Raw genomic sequence first — 17706 nt, 5'->3', positions numbered from 1 at the left:
TTGGTATAATTTACCTTAAATCAATCTTTAAAATTTGGCATCAACTCATAACTTTGTTGCTTTTTCGGTTTGGAAGTTATTGAACTATTTCTTCAATTCTTTATTTTCTCTCTTTGGAGGGCACATGCACCGAGTACTCTTTAACTACAAGCACCCAGTTTAAACCCAGTGCTTAGCTGCAAAATATGGAAGGTTTGAACTTAAGGGCCCTAAACCTGCTGATCAACATAAAATTTTTATGCATTTTTGTTGCAGAAGCATAGGGTCAGTAAAGTCCGGTCTGATGGACTTGGTGCATACTGAGTAAAGCACCTACAATGCTAAACACCCATTGGTCATATTTTTAAAAATGGCTGTTTGCCCTGGTGTCAGGTGTTGCACTAATATGTTGCAGCAAACAGTGAGCTAACTTTTGTAGGTGCTACCTCACTTTGCCTTGCTAATTTGTATTCTCTTTAGACATGTGTGTTCCGCTTTTCAGACCTTCTGTGGAAAATCACAGAAGCTGTTAACAGTTGCATTTTGAGTGATTATTTTCTCCTTTTTGAATACTCATCATTTGACTCCACCCCTCTTAGTTAATATAGTGAAGAACAATTTACAATTTCTTGCTTTTCATCCACTCATTGTGCTCTGTTTACCTGACGTTGAAATTAACTTATCTTTTTCTGGTATCAGATTGACTTGATAGGGTTATATGATTTGTAAATTACTGATAACATTTGTAAAATCTGAATTTGTGCAAACTGATCATCACAGTCTGACTGCATGATGAAATGGCTAAATCAAGAACCAACGTTAGTATATTTTTCTGTGAGATACTTGTTCTGATTGTTGAAAAAGCATCATCATAATTACTGTTTATTCCCATGTTCCACAGATGCAACAAATTAATTATACTGTAAAATTAAATGTTATAGTTAATTCGTGGTTGGTTTTTTGGTTAAAATGAAATGGTGCTGAGTCCTGAAGTAAAAATATCATAGAAGTCTATTAAATATGTTTTTTAAATGTCACCCTGGTCCTATCAGATAAAAGGGCTGCTCTCTCACTAGAGAGATGACTGGTGATTAAATTTGAGGGTCACCATACCTCGAGAGGGGAAGATGTTGAGAAGGAGAATCCTTATGTAACCTCAGCCATCGCAGGAATTGAACCCATGCTGTTGGTATCACTCTTGGGATGGAAGTGTTTTAGAATCATTGAGAAGTCATGCAATTCAGTGTACGCTAATGTGTTAGACTAGATTTTGAATAATTTGTTGTTGTGCATGCTTAAGTAAATACGTTTTGAGTCCCTCTTTTGTAGGTTTTAGTTCAATGAGGAAAAATGTTAGTTGTGAAACATACATTTTTGGTAAATTGCTTGGATTGAACTAAATTATTCTGACGGTCACTGGTGCATATATTTCTACAAATCACAAAACTAAATTGTATGTTTAGATTCCAGGTTTATGAAGGCAACGCTCAATACTTTTTTTGTAAACCTTTTTGTACCTTTTGTACTTTTGTATCTTCTGTACAAATTTCTGCATATTAGATCCACTGGCCATGCTAAATTGCTCTGTAGTGTCTCACGATGCAGAGTCAAAATGGGCTAGCTGTGGGAAATGAAGGGTTACGTGGACAGCGTTTGGGCTGGATCTGAGTGAAATGCTTTTCGGAGGGTCAGTGCAGACTTGAAAGGCGGAATGGTGTCTCTCTACTGCAGGAATTATATGATTCTATCTTTTTAAAAAAAACCATTAATTCAGACTTTGAGGCTTAATGGGGTTAGAGCTTTGATCATTTTTCAATACCAAAGCAGATCTCAATGTAAAATGCAGCTAGTGTCCACATACAGGACAAATGTGGAATGACTTATTTACAAATTGTGTGAAAATTTGCTGTAATTCTGTTACTATTTTGGTCGAAGGCGAGTTCTGTGGTGGAACTATAAAGCAATATGTTCGTTTAAAATTGATGCTTTATCTCAAAATACTTGCCTCTATGAAAAGAGAGCTAACTTTTCCATTTTAAAAAGATATGCAGAAAACGTACAACCACAGTTGTAATGAAGATTTGGTAAAAGTCAAACAGATTAAATTCTTCACCCTAAGTTGGTGCATGTCATTGCCTCTCCTTCTGATTCCTCTCTGCTGCTAACCTTGGCTAATCTTTGTGTTCTAATTGCCCTAATTCTTCAGCTGAGAAGGTATTGCACAGATGGACTGAGGTTTCAATGAAAGATCCTCCTGGAGAAAAATGTTGCACCTTCAAGTTGAAATGAATATTAATTAACAAAATTTTAAAAATTAATCGTAGCTCAGCTGAAATTCTGTGTGTGATCACTTTGGTTTAATCTGGCACTATTACAAAGGGACCAAGGTTAGTTCAACCTTGTATCGATTGGTTCATTGTACTGTTGGTGGAAGATAGTTCAGCTTGTTATATTTTCTGTATTACAGTTATGCACCATGCCTATAGTAGACAAGTTGAAAGAAGCCCTGAAGCCTGGACGGAAAGATTCTACTGACGAAGGTGACCTTAACAAACTGCTAACAGCTTCAGCAAAGAAAGTTCTTCTTGAGAAAATTGAATTTGAGCCTGCCAGCAAGAGCTTTTCCTGTCAACTAGAAACTCTGAAGAGTAAATATGTCATTTTGAATCCTAAAACTGAAGGTGCAGTCAGCCAGAAAAACACTTGTTCCACCCCGACAAAAAAACAAGGTATGCATATCCAACTTTCTTGAATTACATTTTATTATCAAATACACCCCATACTTTAGTGACTCTGGTGGGGGATGGGAGGGGCTGCTACAGCTTCATGTTGCTGTGATGATTTTGACACTGACAAGTATAACTTCATGTCACTTACAATCATTTTAATAATGTTAATAAAAAAGATCTCCGCACAATGAAACATCAATATATAATGGCTAAATTCTTGGAGATTGAATTTTGAGTTCATTATGTGATTATTGGCTCTGCAGATATTTTACTGTCTAAGAACAGTAAATACTTAATTTGCTGAACAAACCTTAATTCTGTATAGCTTGTAATATGTTGACGTGGGTTTGGTATTTGAATGATCATATGTCAAACTTCAAAGCACAGGATCTTGTTTAATTCTTCAGGCTACTTCCACTGGGAGAAGAACTCGCTCAAATTAGTTGCCAAATCTCAGCTGTTCCCATTGCTTGATTTCAGCAGACCTTTCTCTTCAGCTCATCATTTATCTTCCCTTCTGATATTGTCCTGTTCAGATTCTGTTACTCTATGATAGGGTGCCATTCTTCACCCTCAGGTTCATTGTCATGGCCTTCTTTTGCACTCGTCCCCCTTGTTGTATGGATTTTCTTTTCCTCTGGAAATTGTCGCATCCAGACATTTCATGCTGTTCTATGTTTCTTATGTATATCACTGACAGAATTGCCATCATCTTCCAGAGTACAGATAATTTATTTCCTGAACCATTCACCCTGTTGCTCGGTTCCCAGTAACTTGACCACATTCTCTTCTTGCATTCACTTGGCTTTCCCGCAAGCTTGGCAAATTAGTCCACACACACAACTTCCTTTATGTCTGTGCTTGTTCTTTTTGTGATCCATAGCTTCTACTGGTTGTATTTTCTTTTATTTTGGTTTCACTGCAGCAAACCTGCTGCCCTTCCTTTGGCTTATCTGAAGGCTAGCCAGTGTCATCTTCATATGTCTGCTTTGTGTGCTGTATCTGCGGTCTTCAATATGGTAAGCTTGTGCTTTGTAATTGGTGTTCTCGTATTTCAGTGTGTGGAACCCCAAACTAGTTCATCTCTCACCCTTTCGTCAATGTCCTTAAATCTACATTTCTTGACTGCATTTCTCAATCTTATGTAAGGTTATGTATTATTTCACCGGTACCTTGCCTGAGTACGCGAAGTTCAAGCTGGTAGACCCAGTGATGTGATTTTGGAAGGATACAGATGCTAAATCTTTGGAAACTTACACCTGCTTTTTGCTGTCATCTCCACTTCGGTCCCAGCTGCTAATTTTTAATCATATATCCCCTGCCCGCAAAAAGTATAGCTGGCTTTCCTTTTGTTTCAGGTGTCTTCTAGGTAATTGTTGAAAGTCAACTGCATTTCCCCTTAAAGTTCTCAAATGTTTCAATGAAGTCATCAACTTCCCAAAGCATTCATTGTTATACTGGTGTACATTTTAGCTTTTTATTTTGACTGGATTCACGAAGTATTTCTTCTGGCTGGAATATGGATCTCATTTTCAAACGAGCAGCTAATTCACCTTCAAACGCTTTTGTTTTACTCCCATTTGCTAACTGTGGTGACATGTTGATACTGTATGAGTTCTGCATTGCTCGAATAACCGTATGTCAGGCTTCAAGGAATAAGAACTTTGTCTTGTTAAATTCTACAGGCTGCTTACAAGGGATGAAACACTGGTTCACTGCACTTCTAAACCAAGTTCTCTTTCATATTACACGCACATCCAGGTGCATCAATGAAAATCTTCCAAACTGAAAGACTCATGGATAACTTTAGTTCCTCGCTTTAATGTATAACTTAAGTGTATGTATACAACATTACAAGAGTTTGCATGTTAGCCATCCATCTTTGAATGTTAGAATTTGCTGTGGAGAATGTGAACAACCTATAATCTATGCTCCTTAATGATTTCACAACTTCTTGTTACCTATGACGAGGAGATTGGGTATTGTGAAGTAATGCATCATGTCTTAATATACCTTACTTTTTAATTGATATTTTTGAGCCCGACAGAGATGCCGAGTTTTAGTTTTACACTTAAAACATGTTTTCCAAGAGTGGAATGTGTTAACATTGAAATATTCAGCCCAACGTTAACTGGCTAATTCTTGTATGAGGAGCTTTTTTAGATATTTACTTTTGTCGCAATAAAGCTCTCCCATGAATATTTGCGTAGTTAGAGTTAGTGTTTCGGGTCCAATGACGACGACTCAGAGCTAATGGTAGCTAGGAAAATTTTGGTTTTTGTGCATCAAATCAACATTTTCCGAGCTACCATCAGTTCTGAGGAAAGGTCATTGGACCTGAAACATTAACTCTGATTTCTCTCCACAGATGCTGCCAGACCTGCTGAGCTTTTCTGGCAATTTCCGTTTTTGTTTGATTTCCAGCATCCACAGTACTTGTTTTATTTGCATTTTTGGAGTTGCTCTGTGGCTGCAAGTTGGGTTAAAGCTCAATTTATAAGAAGCTACCTTGTTGGTTTCAGCTGATGTCAGCTTTTAGATCAGTACTTTTCTGTAGATGTGGAATTAAAGATAATGTAATCAAAAATTAGAGATTGGTCATTTATGCAGTTGAATTTCCACTACTTCCCCTTACCTAAAGGACATTCTGCTTTTATTTGCTTGTTTTCAGTCTGTGAAACCAGTGGCATTTCAGATGATGGGATCCCAGCCCCTCAGAAAATACTGTTTCCAATGGAAAAGTTGTCCATGAAATGGGTCCGTGTGTGCAGAGTTGGTGCAGGACTCCACAACCTTGGAAATACATGTTTCTTGAACTCCACTATACAGTGCTTGACTTATACACCCCCACTGGCCAATTACCTCCTTTCAAAAGAGCACAGCAAGACATGTAAGTTCTACAGTATCTGGAATCTTTGAAATTTAAGATATTGCAGGATTCTGGTACTCATTTTTGTATTTGAAAGCTAGTCTTATTCAAGATTTATGTTGCACAAGCTTTGCAGTTTTTCAGTTATATTTGTTGCACATCTTCTTTTTATCGAGTGTTTAATATCCATGTTGATTACAAACCTGGTGTGAAAGTAGAAAAGGTCAAATCTGTGAAGAGCTTGTAGAAATCCAGAAAGTGTATTTTGCGAACTGACATAGTTGCTGCTGACGTAACTGTTCCTGACCTAAAGCAGGTAGGAATTCCCTAGATTTGGAATGTTTGAATTTGTTGCAAGAGAAGGAACGGCAGGTGGTTGATCGAAAGGTGCTAAGTTCAGTTCCTTTTAAGAGGAAACCTGCCAGATGACCAGTGATGTTTTTGGCACTGACCAGCCAGCTCAGCAAGGTTTAAAGCAGGCTAGTCATCTGCCCTGTCAGCTTCAACTTCTATCATTGCCATGGGAAACCTAAAGGAGATTATAATTAATTTATGACTCTTATTTCAAAGTATTCTATTTCACAGCAGTTGATTGAGGACAAAGTGCAAACTCTGCATTCTTTCAAGTTAATTTGGTAATATCGAAAGTGACCTTACTGAAACGGATGTTGATAGTATTACTTGTCTCAACTTAATCCATGTGAGCAAAATTGCACTTGGAGAGAAAAGAGAAATTTTGAGTTAACACCTGATGGGCTATTTTGCATTTCTTATATGTTAAAATATTTCTATTTAAAACTATCTGTCTTCTGTTCAATAATATCAAACCCATCAGTTTATTTTCTCGTAATTGTATATTATGCATTCCACATTTGTTGTAATGTGGATTGTTGCTTTTAATTAAGAAATCATTTTCTCTTTCAAGATGTACAGTGTTTCTGTTGGTAACTGGGGAAAGTAATGACAGGAACTCGAACAGAGGTAGATGTGCGTAGAATTCAAAATTTGATTTTACTTTTTCTTGCAGGTTAATACCTCTGTTTATGCAGACAAATTGTTTTGCTTTGTTTTTTTTGAATTGACTTTTCCCAAAACGATTAATAGGGCTGAGCTCAGTTGGTTGAATGAGCAGTTTGCAATGAATGGTAACAGCAACGACATGAGTACCAGTTCTTGCACTAGCTGAGGTTACAGTGATGGTCTCAACCTCTCCACTGGCCTGAAACATTTATGACCCTCTCGTTAAACCATCACCCTTCTCCAATAAGAGAGCAGCCCCATGCTCCAGTTGGACTATGGCAACTTTAGAGTCACCTTTAGTCCTAATGCCACTGCATCCTTTAACAACGTTACAATTAGTAGTAAAAAAAAACAAAGTTACTGGAAAAGCTGAAGTTCTGAGGAAGGGTCACCGGACCCGAAATGTTAACTTTTTTTTTCTCCTCCGCAGATGCCAGACCTGCTGAGCTTTTCCAACAAGTTTGTATTTTTTTCCTGATTTACAGCATCCGCAGTTCTTTTGGTTCTTATTTGCAATCAGTAGTGGTTTGAAGCTGATCAGTCGCAATATTCAGTAAACCTTGATCACGTTGATTGAACACATCCCGTCCACTGTGATAGGATCATTATTTGCTTTCCGTTGGGCCCTGACAATTTTGGCCAAGTGGGTTTAGTTGCTTGTGGTTGCTGATCCCATAACAAAACAACAAATAAAATTGTAATCGCATGCTTAATCTAATCAGCTGTCTGTCAGAATTTTATTTGAACAAATATTGTTGCGGTTGAGATTGATATCCAGGTGGTGATATTCCATGTTGGTGAGACATAGTGCCATAAACCAGTGTGTTAGGTGTTCTGTTCCCCATGTTTACCTCATCTACCTTGATCAGAAGTTGTCAGAATTTGTCCGCTTGTAAAATTGATGAGTTTTCATTTACCGGCAAGCCTATTTAATACTATGTTCACTGAGACCAAGGTGCAGTTCTGGTTTATTAATGTGTACAGTGGCCTAAAATGTCAAACATACAACGTGATACCACAAACTGTAGTACAAATGCAGGGTAGGATAGACTCTGTTGTTTTCTTATGCAGTACAGATAAGCCATAACTTGAATAACTTAGTTCTTTTCTCTCTTTTTTTATAATGGCACCATCTTGAACTATTTATTTTTAACAAACACAATGTAAATGTTTTCATTTGTGATCTAGAAAGTAGCAGTGTGAAGAAAATTACCACTGCCATACTTCCTACAGCTGTGTTTTTGCAGCTTGGAATTTGGATGACCTTGGTGTGTGAGACTGAAGTGGATACAGTACATTGCACATTCCACAATGCTCAACCCCAGAAACTGGCACAATTCTGCACTAGGATGTTAGTCTGAAACGTAGCAAAAGCAGGTCGCTGCCCATGCGGAACTTGTCCCGAGGCTCTACGTAGGTCTGGCAACCAACAGCGGATCCATATGAAAAGAAACTAGCTACAGTGTTGCCTTTGTAATCTTCTTCTCTGACTGGACAGCTGATGACCTGTCCATTTCCCAGTTTGTCCCCATTTTAAAAATAAGGTCTGTTAGAATATAAGTAGACCATATTTAAAAAAGGGGTACATTGAACAAAAATTGTATATGGATTGCATTAGAAGTTCTTAAATCAATGAACAACCCATTAAAATGGTTAAGATGAGAGTGAAGGCAAAGTTTTTTTTTGCATCATACCAACTGGTCCATATAAACAGCATTTTGTCCATTATACTCTATCTTGGAGAGTTGTTTAACACTGGGGAAATAGCAAAACAATACAATAATATAATGAATATATTAATATAAATCTTGACAGTTTTTAATCATGTGTGACCATGATGGGGAGGATTGTGTGAATAGGTGGAGACAGCCAGCAGGAGGAAGACAAAGGAATGGTCGAAAGGAAGCCTGGGAAGAAGAAAAGCCGATAATGGGGACTGTGATCCAGTTAAAAATGGGTTGGCTGTGCTGAAAGCAGCCCATGTCACCGTGTGGAGGTTGGTAAAGAACATGGAAAGAGGTTTTCAGATTCGATAATTGAACTATTGAAATCTATATTGAATCCCAGAGGCTTTAAGGTTTGCAAGGGGAAAATGAGATGCTGTTGCTCTAGTTTTTGCTAACCCTTGCTGGAGCATTGCAGCAGGCATGAGAAGGAAATATTGGCTGTGGAACATAATGGTATGTTGAAGTGGCAGGCACCTGAAAGCTCGGTCATTTTACATCACAACATAATGGGAAATGTCTCTGGTTGGATGCTTGGAGATGTGATGTCTCCGATTGAAATACGTGGCCTAGATTCAGAAACAACACAAAGTGGACAAATTAACAGCTGCTTCCAAATTAGGGTGCAGAGGCGTCATCTCCAACATAACACAATGAATTGGTCCAAAAGGAGCATAACCTCTCTGCATGCTGGCGTACTTTGCTCAGTCTGGTAAACTATTTTAAAATTCTTGCCTTTGTTTGCAAATTCCTTCATAACCTCCAACTTCTTTAAAAAATTTTCTGCCTTCAGATTGTGACAAATTGAGTTCACTGTGGGGAAACTGAGATCCCCCACTTCAAATCTAAAATAGCACGTCATAATTCTTTTGAATAGAAACAGACTACGAGGAGTAGAGTAGCCAAGTGTTTTAGTGATTTGTGTTCAGTAACTCTAACAGTTAAAGCACAGTAGAGAAAATAATGATTAAGGCTAATGGAATGTAACTTGGCCTTACTTAGACTCCATACAAAGTACTATGTTCAGTTTTGGGCACCACATTTCAAGGAAGATGGTTTGACCTTGAAGAGGGTGCCATACAAAGTCATGACAATGAAATCTATATCTAAAGATGTTAAATTGTGAATATGGCCTATTTAAGTTTCATAGTCATACAGCTTGGAAATAGGTCCTTTTGGTCCAACGCCGATCGTAATCCCAAATGAAATTCGTCCCACCTGCCTGCGAGTGGCCCATTTCGTTCCAAATGTTTGTTCTTCATGTACTTTTCCAAATATCTTTCAAATGTTGTAACTGTACCCACACCCACCACTTCCCCTGGAAATTCATTCCACAAACGAGCCAGACTCTGTTTTCTTAAGACAAAAGTTGCCCCTTTTCTCATCTTTAAAATCTTTCTCCTTTTGCCTTAAAAGTACGTCCCTCAATCTTAAAGTCCCTCACCCGAGGGAAAAGTCACTTGTTGTTCACCTTATCTGTACCTCTTGTGATTGTATGAACCTCCATAAGGTCACTTCTCAACCTCCTATGCTCCAGTGGAAAAAGTCCCAGCCTGTCCTGTGTTTAGAGGTTTAGGAAAATCTCTAACTGTGGTTTTGAGGAATTTGATATTGGTTATATGTTGAGAAGATGTAATGTCGAAACTTGAGCTAGACCGTTTATAAGTTTTGTCTTACATCACACAGGGCAGTAGAAATCATCACTTCTCTTTGTGCACCCCACCCCTCATAAAGGTTATGGTTACTGGTTCAATTGAAATTTTCCATTTTGATTTCAGTTCGGGTTTCAAAGGGCAGCTATTATTAGTGGAGTTGAGGTACAGATCAACCACCTTCAGATGTCAATTCCATTGTCTCCTGTATGCTTGACCTAATGTTAAAATCTACCCAACTGATGCACAGCAGTAATCTTGGAAGCCAAAAGTCAGAGACATAGTTATACAGCACAGCAGAGGCCCTTCAGCCCATTGGTTCTGTGCTGGCCTATCTACACTAATCCTACATTCCTTGACATCCTTGTTAACACACTTGAAGTTGGCATCCATGTACTTTTTTAAAAGTTGAGGTCTCTTTCTCCCTCGCCCCCCAACCCCCTCCTGGGCAGTGCATTTGGATTTCCACTGCCCTCTGGTGAAAACAAATGTCCTCAAATCCCTCTAAACCTTCTGCCCATCTTAAAATTACGCCACCTCATTATTGACCCTTCAACTGAAGGGAACAGTTGCTTCCTCTTGACTATGTCTGTGTCACACTTAATCTCGTACAGTTCAATCAGCCTCTCAGCCCTCTCTGCTCTTAACAGCAAAAAAAATGTGAGTAGCCGTGTAACTGCAGAGTCAAAATGGTATGGTATTCAGTGGAGGATGTAATGATCAAAAATACTATGCTCTGCAGGAATTTTTTGATTTCCATTAGTCAATTATGTGTTTAGTAGGATGGATGTTTGTTTCTTCTAGTATGAAGGAATCATAATTTTTATTGATGTTAGTGTTAAATCTAGATAATATTAACAGGAGTGATTTTTGTTTTATCAGTGCCAGAGCTTAAAAATTTGCATTTATATGCAGTTGTGTTTTGAAAGCATCAAGGTAGCAATATGATTCAATTCAAATTAAGTTCCATTCTTAGAGAGATGATTTATCCAAAAATAATTACCCTCTTGTGTCACATTGAACTAAGCTAATTGTGCTCGATTTCAGTTTTGTCTGCGTATTAATCACTTCTTGTGGATGTACTCTGAGGACTTGTGGGTCAAGAGCCTAAAGCAAGATCCTGGGTTTTTTTGAGTTCATCACGTTGAGGGATATCGCTGCTTGGGAATAGAACATCTTTAATCTTTTATGTTGGCTCTGAATTCTGCTAATGATGAGAGTTCTTGAAGTATGAGCTTTGCATGGCTGTTTGATGACCTTGAGTAAACTTGATGAGCTGAATAAGGCGGGCAATAAGCAAGACCCAAATGGTGTCCCCTTTTGGTAACTTGGTAAATCTGACCCTTGATTAAGATTCCTGTCATTCTCCCGTTGGGTTAAGCACTGGTCAATTGTCCTAAGCATTTTTTAAAATAATGTACTACAACATGAAAGGAGCAGCCCGCCATGCTAGCGTCCTTTTCATCCGTTTTCCACACTTCAGTTTAGTGAATAGTAATACTCGCTTCAAGTTCCTTAAACCATTTCATCTTGAACCTTAATGTCTCAGTAGATGAAATTTTCTTTCCGTCAGCTAGACTGAATTTAAATGAAAACTGAAAGACTGCAGATATTGTAAACCAGAAACAAAAACAGAAATTGCTGGAAAAGTTCACCAGGTCTGGCAGCATCAGGTGTTGCCAGACTGAATTTAAACTCTGCGTCAACTATAGAAGATTGCCATTGTCTCTTCCTGAACTGTATGTTTCCTGTCAGGAAAGGAGTCAGTGACTATATTTTTGATGATGATGACTTCATTTTTCCACCGCTTTCTCAACCCCAAATTGCTTCCATGCTACTGTTTGCCTGTGTGATATCAGTCAGACTGTAGAACGGTTATAATACAGGAATAGATCATTCAGCCTGTTGCATTGGCGGTGATTGTCTGGAAAGGCGACCCCCCCCAAGTTACTTTATTCTGCCTTTTTATGCATCCTTGCAAATTATTTTCTTTCAGATAATTATCCACTTCTCTTCAGGATGGCTTTATTGAATCTAACCCCACCACACTCGGCATTCTGGATCTCGATCATTGACTGCAAGTGCCAAAATCCATATGTCTTCTGTTCCCTTCTGGCAATCTGTTCTGTTCAACTTACTTAGAATTTTGAAATCCCGTGTAAAATCTCTTCTTTTCTCCCCCCTAGGGAGGAGACGTTGAGAAGGTTCAATGGCTTTACTGTTTCCCCCCCCCCCCCCCCCCCCCTCCTCCCTCCTCTATTGATCCTATTAATATTTTTTATTCACTGGTGGGTCCTGGACATCACTGGCTGCTCAGCAGTTATTGTCTGACCCTAGCTGCCTTTTGAGCTGAGTGGCTTACTGGGCAGTTTCACATTAAGAATCAACCACATTTCTGTGGGTCTGGAGTCAGACCCAAAATGTAGGCCAGACCGGGTGAGGATGGCAGATTTCCTTCTTTGAAGGACATTAGTGACCCGGATGAGTTTTCTGACAATGGCAGTGGGTTCACAGTCATCAGTAGTTGTTAATTTCAAGCTTTTTTTAAATTGAATTCAAATTCCACCTCTTGCACCACTACGCCTTAGCCTTCCCCCGGATCAATTTGATTGGTTAATCCATAGTTATTTTACCGAAATTTACTACTTTGCAAGCTGTTGACATATAGGTCGTCTTGGGTACATTTCGTGCATTGGTGATCGATGTTCAATTTATTTTTACAGGTCCCCAGGTTGGATTTTGTATGATCTGCATCATGCAGAACCATTTGATACAGGCCTTTGCTAACAGTGGAAATGCTATCAAACCATTATCATTCATTCGTGAGCTAAAAAGTAAGTTATTGATTTTTAATTGCTGCAGTCCATTCTCTGAATCTTGTGGCCTATTGTGGAGAATGAATTCACAGTTCATTTGACTGAAAAGTATTTAAGGTGATATTCATTTCAATGTGATTGTACCTTAATAGGATGTCTTCAGAAACTTTGTCGTGCTTTGCCAATGAATAATTATTCATTTTGAGACCAGAGTAACAGATTGTGGATGTAACATTTAAAGTATAGGAACATGGTTAGGGCAGTCAGCTCTTTAAATCTGTCCCTGCATTCATTCACACCTTGTAGTTCTGCACCCACCTTAGTTCTCCAGCTTGTCCAACAAAGATCTATCTATCTCATTTGGAAATTTTCAACTGACTTGGCCTCAGTCAATTTTGAGGAAGAAATTGATCAAGCCATAAACTTGGTGAACACAGATGTGATACTAGAATTTTATTCTGACAGCAGCAATTTGACTTGAACGACTTCATTAGATAAACAGCGCTGGTGATGTGAATTTCTAAGATTATGGCAATGCTTAAATTCTGTTTAACTGTTACGTAACTTAAAGAAACATCGATTCTGTATAACACCCTCAATTGCCTACTTTAAATTCCCTATTAGAATCAGGCTGCACAGAATATCATTGTTTCACAGGCTTTCAGGCACACTGCAGTTGGTTTTGGCTCATGCAGATCTGTTCTTCAAATACTTGCATGAAAATAACCTGAAAATACACTAGACTTGGATCACAAACTGTGTGTTTTTTTATCTGTGTAGTTGAAGTAACAAAAGGCATGTGTTGATATAGTTGTTCATGTTAATTACAGAAATAGCTAGACATTTTCGCTTCGGGAATCAAGAGGATGCACATGAGTTTCTGAGATACACAATTGATGCAATGCAGAAGGCCTGTCTGAGTGGTTGCACCAAGTATGTTTATTTTAGAATCTTTATTGGCGTTAATTATTTGGGGTGGAGGCAAATTCAGTTTCCAACTGAAAAGCGTTGGAAACATACTCTTTGGTGTAAGTTGTCTGTTTAATAAGTGAATTAGAAAAATGTATTCATTCTTTTTGGTTGCTATTAGTACCAATGGAGTTTTATTATAAGAGATCAGACCAGTAAATAAGCATTGCTCGTCATAATATCTGTGAAGTATGTTGACGCTGTTTCTGTCTCCACAAATGCTGCCAGACGGTGTCTGAGTTTCCCTATTTTCTGTTTTTCTTTTGGATCTCGAGCATTTGCAGTATTTGGCTTTTGATGTGGCAGATTTCTTTCTTGTTTCCTTACCTGTGCTAGCACCTTAATAGAAAACACTTTGCTTCTTCTTCAGTCTGCGCATCATATTGTATGTCAGAGCTCACCAAATATTACTCATGTCTTTTCAAGTCTGAAACACCATATGAATCCTGCTTTATTGTATAATTAAGAACCAGTTAGTTGTTTGTGTGCACCAAATGGAATGTTATGGGTGAAGTGCAATGTATTTCTGACGACTTGGTTCACTGAAGTGCGGCTGGGAAACAAAATAGTTTAACACAAAACTAATGTGCTCCCTGTGTCGATGCAGCACAGTGCCTCCTATATTCATACGTATGGACATGATATCAGTTCAATACAACTCACCAACTGATGTAACAGTGCAATCTTTTTCTTCTTACCCTTCATGTTTTGAAGGTTAGACCGTCAAACACAAGCTACTTCATTGGTGCATCAAATTTTTGGAGGATATCTTAGATCTAGGGGTAAGTAGACTGGAGAGATTTTATCCGTTATATATGTAATTGACAAGTTTTAGAAAATGCTTCCAAAGTGAAGTGTAGTTGTTGAATATTTAATGAGTAATGATTTGAGGTATTACCCATCAGCAAAAGAATGTCTGGAATTTGTTGACTTCCTGCCTCTTAACCAAATCCTTTTCGAGGGACTTCCTATTTTTCGTTATAAAAATGTTTATTGAGAAAATGAGCAGCTGCAAGGAGTGAACAGATGATTTACCTACTCAGTCCACCCTGATTATGTAAGATGATGTTCAAGGAAATATTTAACAATAAATCATTTTTGTTAGATGAGTCATTTTAAGGGATATTATCCTGAAAGAGTTTTATTCACAAAGTATCTGAAGCTAATAAATTGTGGTTATGTAGTTAGAAAAACACATTCATTATTATTAATTTTCCAAATATTTTCAGCCACTGAAGGCCACAAGCCAATGTTTACAATGGGATACACATTTCAGTGTGAGAGGGGGTGCAGTTTAGAAGTTAGACAATTTATTTTAAATGCTAATAGTACTTAATTTTTCTAATGTTAGAAAACATATTTAAAACTGAGATTTCTGGTAATAATTTATTATTTGCCAAAAAAAATTGAGCTTATTGATTTTAGAAAAAGCAGCACTTCATCTCAAGCAGCTGGGACTGAGAACGAACCGCAGTTTTTTTTATTTCCTCGCTGGGTGAAGCAGACATAGTGCACATTTGTGTGCAAACTGTCAATTAAAAATACAGATGATAATCACACTGAGCCCACTTCCCAACATCTTTTAAATATACAGAAGAAATTCCTGGTAGCAGAATGAGTCAGTGCGAAATTGTCAAGCAATAGATTACCAGCTAATGTTCAGAAGTTCCAATAAAAATAATTCATTGTTTCAGCTGAACCTTGACTTCTAGGCACTGAGCAGAAGTGGGTCATGGTACCCAGCTGTTCCTATGTACGTTCTAGTCATTGTGTGGAAGTTGACAAAGTCATGAGAGCAAATTATTATGCCTATGCTTTTAACTGAGAAATGATGGGGCACAGGAGGACAACATTTACTTAGAGAATGCAATTACACCTTGGAATCATGGAATCCCTACAGTGTGGAACTAGGCCATTCAGCCCATCGAGTGTACACTGACCCTCTGATGAGCCTCACATCCAGTCCCAGCCCCCTACCCTCCCCCTTTAATCCTGCATTTCCCATGGCTAATCCACCTAGCCTGCACTTGCCTGGACGCTGAGCATTCAGTATGGCCAGTCCACCTAACCTGCACATCTTTAGACTGTGGAAGGAAGCTCCTGCAGGGAGGAAGCATCCTGTGTGATGAGGAGAATGTGCAAACTCCACACAGGCAATCATTCAAGGCTGGAATAAAACCTGGGTGCCTGGCATGGTGAGGGAGCAGTGTTAGCCGCCAAGCTACTGTGCTGCGCTTGGAGAGATCGATTGATTGCTTTTAAATATCCTGTGCTGAAGTATTAAAATGAGAATTTTTTTCAGGTCGCTGTGCAGGAATGGGTAATTTAGCTATGTCTGTAGACTTTGTACTAATTGGGAAATAGAAGTTCCCGCAAGTTTTTAATGGCCAAGAAGAATTGCCAGTTTCGAATAATTTGTTCTTTTTTCTTGGATAGGATTTGTTTGAGTGATGTTAGGATAATTGGAAACTTTTAATTGCAATTTAAAATGATAAACTTAATAAAATTCAGCACCCTCTTTTGACCACAGTAATCAGATGTCTAAATTCAATTTTATGAAAAATAGCAAAAGGTAGGAGATTAAATATAATTCAGTTTGCCAGCATAATTATCTTAACTTTACTACTTTATTTTTCTACCTTTATGTCTGGTTTATTTCTGTGTGTTTTAAGTGGCACTGGAGAATGGTGACACAATAAAAAACTTTTCACTGTATTTGTAACACAAATTCATGTGACAATAAATCTTTGGAACATTTTGGATTGAGAAGATAAAACGGAGCAGTTGTGAAACTGTTTGGAAGAATCATGTTAAAGTGAATTACTTTCTCCCCAGTTTGGATGAATATTCATGAATAACTGTAATATTTTTGTCTTGACTTTTTCTCCTTCCTGCCCCCGAAGTTAAATGTTCTGTGTGCAAGAGTGTATCGGATACATATGATCCTTATTTGGATATTGCTCTTGAAATAAGGGTAAGTCTATCTTTCTTAGTTGGAGAACACATATCTCATGAAGTACTGTGTGCGAATAAAAGGATTGGCCCCACTTATATTTTGCAAAAACCTCCGCTGCTGGAGTTATTGAACTTGGAAGTAGGAAGAGGATTTTATTTGGTTACGTGGTGATTTCTCACCACCTCCAAAGTTGAGTTCAAGCTAGGAAGGCCCATCGTCATTGTGCTGTCGTTTTGAGAACAACTTGAGGGCATTGGTCTGATGCTGCTATGCCATGTACTGAACAGCTCAGCGAGGTGGGCAGGGTTGAAGCATCAAGGAACTATCTGTCGAATAGGGATATGCCTGTCACCAATCATGATCTGTGGCTCTGGTTTAGAACTTTTTTTTTGTGCGACGTGGGTGTCACTGGCTTGCCAGCAGTTACTATCTCCACCTAGTTGCTTTGAACTGTATGGCTTGCTGGGCCATTTCAGGGGGCATTTGAGTTTAACCACTTTACTGTGGGTCTGGAGTCCCAATAGATCAGACCAGGCGAGGATGGCAGATTTCCTTTCCTGAAGGACATTGGTGAACCAGATGGGTTTTTCTGACAATCGGCAGTAGTTTTATGGTCACCGATAGATTGTTAATTCAAATTCCACCATCTGCCATGGCGAGATTCACATGCAGAACGTTGGCTGGGTTTCTGGATTAAAATTGGGGAAGCAATGGCCTAGTGGTATTATTGCTGGACTGTTAATCTAGAGACCCAGATAATATTCTGGGGACCCAGGTTTGAATCTCACCACAGCAGATAGTGGAATTTGAATGAAATAAATATCTGGAATAAAGAATCTAATGATGACCGTGAATCCATTGTCAGTTGTCTGAAAAACCCTTCTGGTTCACTAAGGTCCCTTAGGGAAGGAAACTGCCATCTTTACCTGGTCTGGTTGACACATGTGACACCAGACCCACAACAATGTGGTTGACTCTGAACTGCCCTCTGG

General features: G+C 38.5%; 1 protein-coding gene across 3 annotated transcripts in view; it reads left to right on the top strand.

Moving 5' to 3' along the window:
* usp36 (ubiquitin specific peptidase 36) overlaps positions 1–17706 on the top strand; it is an 89115-nt gene that overhangs the window by 31530 nt on the left and 39879 nt on the right. For all 3 annotated transcript variants that reach the window (XM_059653671.1, XM_059653672.1, XM_048555015.2), the window contains 6 exons: positions 2447–2708; positions 5380–5598; positions 12697–12807; positions 13620–13722; positions 14473–14540; positions 16662–16732. In XM_059653671.1, coding sequence (XP_059509654.1) covers positions 2456–2708; positions 5380–5598; positions 12697–12807; positions 13620–13722; positions 14473–14540; positions 16662–16732 — 825 coding nt within the window. In that variant the 5' untranslated portion in view covers positions 2447–2455. The remainder of the gene's footprint in view (positions 1–2446; positions 2709–5379; positions 5599–12696; positions 12808–13619; positions 13723–14472; positions 14541–16661; positions 16733–17706) is intronic.

Source organism: Stegostoma tigrinum, chromosome 22 (genome assembly GCF_030684315.1).
Source record: "Stegostoma tigrinum isolate sSteTig4 chromosome 22, sSteTig4.hap1, whole genome shotgun sequence".
NCBI classification, from domain to species: Eukaryota; Metazoa; Chordata; class Chondrichthyes; order Orectolobiformes; family Stegostomatidae; genus Stegostoma; species Stegostoma tigrinum.
This window is presented reverse-complemented; position numbering and strand designations above follow the sequence as displayed.